Here is a 10,407-nt window from a genome sequence, read left to right as displayed (position 1 = left end):
TTAATTATAATTTGATAAAATTATCAAGACTTTATTTTAATATAGCGACAAGTAGATTCTAAGAGGGCCACATATATATAAAATGTATATTTTCTTGTAAATATTGAAAATGCTAGTCTGGCCATTTACTCTCACAAGAATCGGATTTTTTTTAGATAAATAATTTAAATATTTTATTTACGGATATAGGTAATTTGTAGTTTATTTATAAATTTGTATTTTTTAGTGTAAATAAAATAAAATTATTTACATCTTGTTTATACTATAAATAGCAAATAAAATAAATAAATGAACACAAATTAATAAATAAATTATAAATTACTTATATTGATAAATAAAATATTTAATTTATTTATTAAAAAAAATCTCACAAACATCTACATGCATGCGTCTCATCCTTTAATATAAATATTAAAAAATATTTTTTTATTTTTATTATATTTTTAAATTAAAAAATATTATTATTTATATATTTTAAAATTATATTCATAATTAATATGGCGTTACTTGAATAAATAAACACGCGCAGAAAGAAAAACAAAAGGCGAAAATAGTAAACTTTACTCGAGTCGTTTTATTGAGCCTTTTTAGTTTTTACCCTCCTTTTGAAATACTCTCTCTCTCTCTCTCTCTCATTTTGGTATTGAAGCATGCCCCAAAAATCTTTCTACTCGGATGACATCATCATCCATAAATAACTTCGTATTTTATGACATTGTCAATGAAAGTATTAAATAATCATGATAAACTTATAGACAAGTTTAAATTCAATTCAATTCTATAAGATATAAAAAACGATTTTTTTTTTATAGAGACTAATACAAAAAAAATATTTTATAAATGCGAACAATTTATTTAAAGTTTAGAATAATTATCCAATTTCCAATTACTATAATTTGTACGATTACAATAATATATATAAAATAATCACAATCACAATTATGTGATGGCGATGGTCTCGTGGGAGTGAGTGAGATCTACTTCGTAGGAGTAAATAGATACAGATAGAAAGAAGAGAGCGCTTGAAATTGAGACAAGAGAAAAGAGAAGAAGAAGCTGAAGAAGAGGGTATAGATTTTCCTCTCTTCAGAACCCTAACTAACTAGTTAACTATTTACGAACCCTTGAAATTTGTCTAACTGTTTTCTTCTATCACCTGCTTCATCAGATCCAAGTCTACGTTCCCCTTTTCGTTCTTATCTTTTTAAAAAACTTGAGCTGCTTTTGAGCTTTTTCCACTGTAGGGTTTTGTTTTTATCCCCTTTCTCTTTCTTCATTTATTCATTTTAGATTTTTTGGAGCTGATAACTCTCTGATTCTCAGCTGTTATATTTTGTTGGCTTTAATTGTTCTTACTCTGCTTCGGTGCTGCAAGATTTTTTGCTATGATTCTGACGTGCTTATTTGGGGGGCTAATTCTTCATATAGAGTTCGTTGCATCCTTCTCTTTTCTTTTTTTTTTCCTTTTTTCTTTTTAAATTTGGTAACACTTTGTTGGGGGGTCAAAACGCATTAGTGTCACTTTGTGCTTTGCATTCCTGGAACCTTTGATGTAATAAAATCGTGACGATGATGCTTTCTTCATTGATGGGTTTATTCCTCTGTTTTGCGCCTATTCTTTATTTTTTATTTCATTTTTTAATTACGGTAATAATGCTGTTTTTGAATCAATTTGATGCAGGATTCAAGCAGATTGAAGAGGAAGTGATTGAATTTATCTGTGGGTCTTTTCTTTGTCAGCTTTGTTGCGAACTGGATTCACTTTTGGTCATGATGAATTCATGAATGAAATATTTATTTGGGGGTGTTGTAAAATGTTTTTGTGATTGTATATCAGGGTTGACTTGATCTGGAACACTAACTAGATATGTATTGGATGATGATTAGCTTTTGTCTAAATAATTTAGGCCAATGGCAGGGATATAAGGATTATGCACTTTGGTGAATTGTTTGCAAATCAATGTATCAGCTGGCTGGTTGTAGTTTATATGTGAAGCTGCTACCGCATTGATCGTTATCATGTAGGCGATGAAGTCTTTCCATATGAATATAGTAAAGTTGCAGTTATACGATTATCATTGGTGCAGTGAGTGTTTTCGCTATTTGATAGCATTCCTCTGAGTATTGCCTTTTTTGCGGTTGCCTTATTGTTGGTGTTACGATATCAGAGAGTAAAATGGAAGCAAGGAGATTGAATGCTAACCAGCAGCATGGCTTCCTTGATCGGTCGCTTCCTGCTGTTATACCTGTGCTTTTGATTTCAATAGGATATGTTGACCCTGGAAAGTGGGTGGCAACTGTTGAAGGTGGTGCACGTTTTGGGTTTGATCTGATGGCTTTTATGCTAATTTTCAATCTTGCTGCTATCTTCTGTCAGTATATATCTGCAAGGATTGGTATAGTCACTGGAAGAGATCTTGCTCAGGTTTCCTTTCATCCCTTTTGGGGTTTTTAAACAACTATTCTAATTCTTTGATGTTGTTCAGCTTTTATTTTGGAAGTTTCTGCAGCTGCACTGCTTTATAGCCTGAAATATACTTTTTCTGAACGACTTATTTGTTTAATTTTATGCTTATTAGTGCAACACCATGCTGGTTAACACCTGTAAAAAGTATAGCTGTGTTTGGAAATTTTAACTTTGAAGGCTGTCATTATATGTCACTTTCAAGAGGAATTGAACCTAAACATAAGACTTGTTTCCTCCACGAGCTCCTTTTTTTTTTTTTTCACACATTCTCTAAGACAAGCCTAATATGAGCAAGGTCATGCATGCATGCTTACTTGGGCAGGTTCATATTAAACATCATGTGGACACTTAGGGTACGTTCCATGTAGAGTAACTTTACTTTCTTTCTCAAAAGATTTGCAGCGACGAGTATGATACAGGGACATGCATGCTTCTTGGGGTTCAAGCAGAGCTTTCAGTGATTATACTAGACCTTAACATGGTAATATTCTTACCCAAGATTAACCTTTTACATAACGGTTGGTTCAGCAAAGGAGTTCATTGACCTGAAACTATTATTTACCTGTTTTGCAAGATCTTGGGAATGGCACAAGGATTAAATCTTATTTTTGGGTGGGATTTGTTTACTTGTGTTTTTCTTGCTGCCACCGGCGCTGTGTTTCATCTACTTCTTGCTGTCCTCCTTGTAAGTATTATTCCTTGTGTCCTTACCAACCTTTGTTAATCAATTGTATTTACTAGTTTCTCTTTGCCTAGGACATTGAGAAGGCCAAGATCCTAGGCCAATATGTAGCAGGCTTTGTCTTAGTTCTTGTTGTACTTGGATTACTTATTAATCGACCAGAAAATCCATTATCTGTGAATGGAATACAAATAAAGCTGAGCGGGGAGAGCGCCTTTGTGCTAATGAGTCTTCTGGGAGCAACTCTTGTGCCTCACAACTTTTACCTTCATTCCTCAATTGTACAGGTATGTTTCCCTCTCATTCTACCATACCCATGGAGATATTTGGACCTCTTGTTTTGCTTTTATTTTTTTTTATTTTTTTATATATATGAAATATCTGCCTCTTGTAATAGGATAGTGGGCTTGAGAGACAATCACCTCCCCACTGTAGATGTCTTGTCTTCAGTGAATCTTACGCCTAAGGAGATAAGCACTTTAAGCAGTGCTGGCCATTAGTTAATCTGTTTCCAAACCTATGACAAAATTGTTGAATTTTGAGTCCTTTAGACTTTATCTCACTATTGTTACATCCTCATGCATTATCTAGTGAATTTTTGAACATTATGTTGGTCAATGTTTAAACGTTTGCTAATTTGAATGGTCAAAAGCAAAATGTGTTTTGACTGCTTGTTCTTTCCCCTCAAATTACATTGTCTTTGTTTTGTCATGTATGGTTACGATATTTGGTTAATAGTATCCGTATGAGGGGAAATAAATGCAATTACAGCAGTGCTTTAGAGTTTAGATTGATATTTACATGTTTGGAAGTTGGCTCATTGGTAGATTCTCTTTAACAATGTTACTGTCAGAGCCAATGATTCATCTAAACAATGTTACTTACCTTGTAGCTTCTGTTTTCAGAGGGTTTTTATTTGATATTCTTACAGTGTAGTTTGATCCATCCATATTAGAAGGATGTTTCTGGTATCATGTGTGTGTCTATAAGAAATGCACTTTAGTACTCGTTCTCCTTCTTATAGTCCTTTTTCTTTCTCTCTTCCTTTCTCTCTTCTAACGGAATTTCCAAAGATACCCTTACTTCCTAACAAGCAAGTATTATGGGATAGGATTAGATGCCTAGCATCTATTTTCTTTTGTGTAGAGGATCTCTTATCCCCACTTTTTGTATTATTCATCTCCTCATTGTTAATCAATTTCTTTTTTTATCAAAAAAAAAAAAGAAAGAAAAAAGAATATTAATCAGTAATTTCTTGGAGAAGAAATGTTCTTATTGCTTGCTACATGACAAAAGAAAGAAGGAAAAAATGTATTGCTAATTCTGAAGGTATTGGTCTTTGCATGCAGAATTTAGATGTTGTTCCCAATTATGTTTCTTATAAGCCATATGGCAGTCTCCTGGTTAAGGTAGAGCTTTCTTGATGAAGTTTTATGTTGCCTAGGTGTTGGGGGAATATTATGCATCATGTTCTATGTCATACTGTTGGCAGTTATTAGTTTTGCCAATCTGAATTGACGTTTACTTTTCTGCAGTGGCATCAGGGACCAACAAACATTTCTAAGGATGCCTTATGTCATAACCATTTTTGGGCTATCTTATGTGTCTTAAGTTGCCTTTATTTGGTAAATAATGCTTTGATGAGCACCTCAGCAAATGAGTTCCACGCTATGGGCCATGTTTTGCTTACTTTTCAGGATGCATTATCACCAATGGAACAGGTTTGTTTACTTCAGAATATTTACCTACAGCAAGCACCCTGTTATCTGCACATTCTTAACGAATATAATTTGAATATTCTTGTTGCAGGTGTTGCGTAGCCCGGTAGCTCTGTCTGTTCTTTTTCTCATTTTGTTTCTTTCCAATCAAATGACAGCATTAAATTGGGGTTTTGGTGGAGAAGTAGTTGTGCAGAGTTTCCTAAAATTGGATATTCCAGGTTGGCTTCATTATGCTACAATTAGAGTGATTGCTGTTCTGCCTGCACTTTATTGTGTTTGGAGTTCAGGAGCTGAAGGATTGTACCAGCTACTTATATTCACTCAGGTTTTGGTCGCTCTGCAACTTCCATCTTCTGTGATCCCCCTTTTCCGAGTTGCTACGTCTAGATCAATAATGGGTTTACACAAGATGTCTCAGTTTGAGGAACTTTTGGCACTGATCATATTTATTGGTATGCTTGGCTTGAATATTGTCTTTGTTGTTGAAATGATGTTTGGCGGTAGTGATTGGGTGGGTGATTTGAGATGGAATGCAGGGAGTGGTATGTCTCTTTCGTATTTATTTATTCTTACCATTGCTTTTGCATCATTAAGTTTGATGGTATCGTTGGCTGCCACTCCGTTAAGATCTGCCAGTGTCCAATTAGATGCTCAGGCATGGAACTTGGATATGCCAGAGGCTGTGCCAAATCCATTAGTCGTTGGTGAGGAATCAAATGTTGCTGAAACAAGGTATCATGGAGATGCAGGTGCTCGGCTGAGGGAGCCAACCCCAGCTCCAGCAAGGACCTTGGACTACACAGATGTACCGGTTCATTCTACTTTACCTGAAACTGTACTGGAACCTGATCTCCATGTGACTGCTGTAAAGGAGAGTCAATCTATTACTTCATTTCCCAGTTCTCCTAAAGCTCTTACTAAGGAGTTGGCTTACAAATCAGAGTCAGAAGCAGTATCAATGGTAACTGATGACACTTCTGTTTTTAGAATGGAAGATACTGAAACTATAAAAATAGAAAGTAATGCCCCAGTTGAGGAGGTTGGGGAAGATTCGACTGCTGAAAGGGATGATGATGATGATGGAGACTCATGGGAAAATGAAGAATCGTCCAAAGTGGTCTCCGCAAGTCCGTTATCTACAACATCAGATGGCCCTCCGTCATTCAGGAGTTTTAGTGGGAAGAGTGAAGAAGGTGGGAATAGCATTGGAAGTCTCTCAAAATTGGCAGGCTTAGGGCGTGCAGCAAGACGTCAGCTAGCTGCTATTCTTGATGAATTTTGGGGGCAACTTTATGATTTTCATGGGCAAGCAACCACTGAAGCAAGGGCAAAGAAGCTGGATGTTTTGATAGCAATGGGATCAGATTCAAGGCTCACTGGCTCCATGCAGAAAATAGATTCCTTTGGAAAGGAATATCCTGATTATTTAGCATCTGTTGGAGGTAGCGGTTCCAATAGTGTACTCAACTCCAGTCCATATGACACCTCCGATCAGCGTAGGATGCAAAGTAGCTTGGAGTCTTCATATGGTATTCAAAGGAGTTCTTCAATGCATGCGAATCCCATTCAATTAGTAGATGCGTATGTACAGAACTCTGGCCGCAATCTCCTCGAGTCTGGCGAGAGACGCTATTCGAGTGTGCGTAATTTGCCTTCATCTGGTGATTCTGGCGAGAGACGCTATTCCAGTGTGCGTAATTTGCCTTCATCCGAGTCTTGGGATTATCAGCCAGCAACAATACATGGCTATCAAACTCCATCCTATCTTAGCCGGGTTGATAAAGGGAGAAATTTGGATAACTTAAATGGTCCAATGGAGTTGTCACAATTGAAAGCCGCTTCCATAGCTAATACAAACTACAGGGATTCAGTTGCATATGCTTTGGCGAAGAAGTTGCACAGTAACGGTTTAGGTGTGGGCCAACCGCCAGGGTTCCATAATGTAGCTGCCTCTAGAAATAGCCAGTTACAATCTGAGAGGATCTGTTATGATTATTCGTCTTCTGGACCTGCAGTCAACATGGCCGGTTCAGGTAATGCTAAGAAATACCACAGCTTGCCGGACATTTCTGGATATGCCATCCCTCACAGGGCTGGTTATGCATCCAATAAGAATGCTCCATGGGATGGTTCCGTTGGCTATGGATCTTCTGCGAGTAGGACATCTTATGAACCGTCATTATACTCAAACTCTGAATCAAGAGCTGGTGCTCCTTTGGCTTTTGATGAACTGTCCCCGTCAAAAGTCTATAGAGAGGCACTCTCTTCACAGCTGAGTTCTGGTTTTGATACTGCATCCCTCTGGTCTAGGCAGCCTTTTGAGCAATTTGGGGTAGCTGACAAAATTCATAATGATGGAATGGAAGGTGTCGGAAGTAGGCCTAATAATATTCCCCAAGAAAGTACTGCATTTGTGGATATTGAGAGAAAACTTCTTCAGTCTTTTAGACTATGCATTGTGAAGCTCTTAAAATTGGAGGGGTCAGATTGGCTGTTTAGCCAGAACGATGGAGTTGATGAGGATCTGATTGATCGTGTAGCTGCAAGGGAGAAATTTGTTTATGAAATTGAGACTAGGGAAATGAATCCGGGCAACCATGTGGGTGAAGCTCATAAATTTTCTTCTGATAAGAAATCTGGTTCTTTGATGAAGAATAATGAGGCGAATTCCTCTACTTTGTTGGTGTCCTCGGTTCCTAACTGTGGGGAGGGATGTATATGGAGATCAGAATTAATAATAAGCTTTGGGGTGTGGTGTATCCATCGAATTCTAAATTTCTCTCTTATGGAGAGCCGGCCAGAGCTTTGGGGAAAATACACCTATGTTCTCAATCGCCTCCAGGTAAATGTCTTGACGAGTTTGCGTGTTCTCGAGTAATCTAAACATATTTCAGCTGCTTTCTTCATTCACATTTGAAAATTAAGTGGATCTAGTTGTTGCGATGATGTCTCTTCCCTCTCTTAGGCGAAAAATAAATAATAAAAAAGAGATAGAAATGCATCTATGGTGCATTCGATTGTCGTTGATTGATCATATTGATAAATTGCTTGTACATGTTATACTTTTTTCAGTCATCGGTAGTGTAGACATGATATTGTGGGCGTCCTTTGCAGTGTCACCAACTTTTTCTTTTTATGTCTTCATCGCTGCTTATAATTTTCTCCATGCCACTAACATTCTTTTTTGGTGCTTTGAGCAGGGCATTGTTGATCCTGCATTTTCGAAGCCTCGCAGTCCTTTGGTCCCATGCTTTTGCCTTCAAGTTCCAGCATCACATCAACAGAAGTCCAGCCCCCCACTTTCTAATGGGATGATGCTGCCCCCTACTTCGAAACCAGGCCGCGGAAAATGCACAACAGCATCGACGCTTCTTGACCTGATCAAGGATGTGGAGATGGCGATCTCTTCGCGAAAAGGACGTACAGGAACTGCAGCCGGGGATGTGGCTTTCCCAAAAGGGAAGGAAAACCTGGCATCTGTTCTCAAACGGTATAAGCGAAGGCTATCCAACAAAGCCGTTGTGACTCACGAAGGAACCGGTTTGCGGAAGATGCCCACTTCGGCACCATACAACAACTTGTAGTACTTTTGAATCTAATAAAATCAGTGTTCCTTCGGCTATTTTATGAGTATTGTGCAGCAGCTCATGCTCTAAGATCACGGAGTGATCTGTCTCCATCTGTGTATCATAATCCTTGTAATGTTATATACACATAGGGCAAAGAATCTAATTGTATTTTCAGCGAAATCAAAGAAAAATTGGCTAGATGGGAAATTAGTTTCATGTTATTTCTTCATTTTGGTCAGACATGTTTTTTGTTTTGTTACGTTGTCCTGCCTAAAAGCTGGGGACAACAACTTGCGAGGACAAAAAGGGAAAACGAAAACAACTTTAGACACTTTTTTTTTTCTGTTCTCCAGAACACGTCTTGGTTTTCGGCCGGAAAACACGTAGACCTTAATAGCTTCTTTTTCCGGTTAGTTTTTTTAATATATGGTAAGCTTTGGTATATAGATGGGGGCTAAGAATATGAAGGAGGCGAATTGCTGTAGCCGTTTTTTTTTTTAATTAATTTAGCAACAGCAATACGTTGGGGTGTATTGTATTAGTTTAATATTAAAATCACAATACATGAGGAGCATATTATCAATACAAGGGGGATTGATTTTATTTTTTAGATTAAAAAAATATAACTGGAGTATTAGAAAAGGAAGAAGGACTTGTTAGATTGAATGCGAGTGTGAGTGTTTCATTTTCTTGAGAGAATAACAGTATAAAAATGAAGGTATTACGACTAAATTCTCATAGTGGTCTCTCAAATTCAGCTCGTGCACTGATTTAGTTCTTGAGATTCCAATTGCACTATTTATGTCTTCCAGATTGCGCTTTGGGTAACATAATGGTCCTTTGGTGGAATTCTGGCGTGACTCAGCGACGGCCTTGCTTATGTGGCACAGCCACTGCCACGTCGGACATCCGAAACGACATCGTTTCATGGGAGAAACGTATGAAAGCCCAAACGTCACCCCAAACGTCACCGTTTTGATCACAGTGAATGTAATGGTTGCTTGGGTAAAGAGTTTGACATTTGTTACGTCTTCTTCATATTTTCTCATCTCTCTCAACGCTTGATCTCCTCCTCCATAACTAGAGACAGTGGCAATAGCCTAGGGCATTGCTGCTTGCTCGCTGCTTTCTTACCATTGTTGCACTGAACTTGGGGGAAGGTTCGTGGGAAGCCATTGAAGCAACGACTGAGGAACCGTTTAATCTAGCTTCAAGGTAATAATTTTTTTTAATTTTTTGGATCTTTTTGCATTCATCGGACGGGAGATTGTTAAAGTTACTCGTATATGATGCATCCAGAATTTGTTGGAATCCATATGTTGTTAGGGTTTTACTTGTTCATATGTTCCAACCGGTAATAGATGCTCTGTTTCTTTTCAATAGAACAGGGGGCAATCTCTGATGGTGTATAAAGTGGGTGTTATTTGTTGTTTTTGTGTTGCATGTGTGTTAAGTTTATTTTTTTCTGTTATGTTGCAGATGAACGCCGAAGTATTAAATATAATGTTTCATTATGGGATAAATTTTGAGAAGGATAAGGATGGGAGATGGACATATTATCCTAACAATAAGCACTATTTGGATGATCTGGATGTGGACAAGTTGGATGTATTCTACCCGAAAAATTATTTCAAAGAGCTAGGCTATGAGACGATGAAGGAGGTTTGGTGGCAGGTGCCAGGGATGAGCCTGAAAGTGGGTTTGAGGTGTTTAGACTCTGATAATAAGTTGAAGGAGATGTGTTCTCAGGGTGGAAAGAACTGATGGATTACCATGTGTTCATAACACGCAATAGAAGAAAAGAAAGTAATTATAAAGATCTATTTTTGTGTTTAAACTTTATTCCAATAATATATAGATCAGTAAATCAGATTTAAATACATGAGTATGCTAGTAAAAATCTTTTTCTCCTTCGATGGTACGAAGGCACTATGCGTATCAACACCGAGACCAACATTTGCTGTCAAC

General features: G+C 37.5%; 1 protein-coding gene across 1 annotated transcript; it reads left to right on the top strand.

The window, feature by feature from the left end:
* The first annotated feature begins 902 nt into the window (after positions 1–902).
* LOC107462996 (ethylene-insensitive protein 2) lies at positions 903–8,646 on the top strand. The gene is made up of 8 exons (XM_052252626.1): positions 903–1,068; positions 1,682–2,425; positions 2,862–2,948; positions 3,042–3,152; positions 3,224–3,436; positions 4,685–4,870; positions 4,959–7,712; positions 8,071–8,646. The coding sequence occupies exons 2-8, from the start codon at positions 2,177–2,179 to the stop codon at positions 8,452–8,454; spliced, it is 3,984 nt and encodes a 1,327-aa protein (XP_052108586.1). The 5' UTR covers positions 903–1,068; positions 1,682–2,176; the 3' UTR covers positions 8,455–8,646.
* Positions 8,647–10,407: the final 1,761 nt, after the last annotated feature.

Source organism: Arachis duranensis, chromosome 8 (genome assembly GCF_000817695.3).
Source record: "Arachis duranensis cultivar V14167 chromosome 8, aradu.V14167.gnm2.J7QH, whole genome shotgun sequence".
Classification (NCBI taxonomy): Eukaryota; Viridiplantae; Streptophyta; class Magnoliopsida; order Fabales; family Fabaceae; genus Arachis; species Arachis duranensis.
Note: the sequence above shows the minus strand (reverse complement) of the source record. Positions and strands in the feature narration are given on the sequence as shown.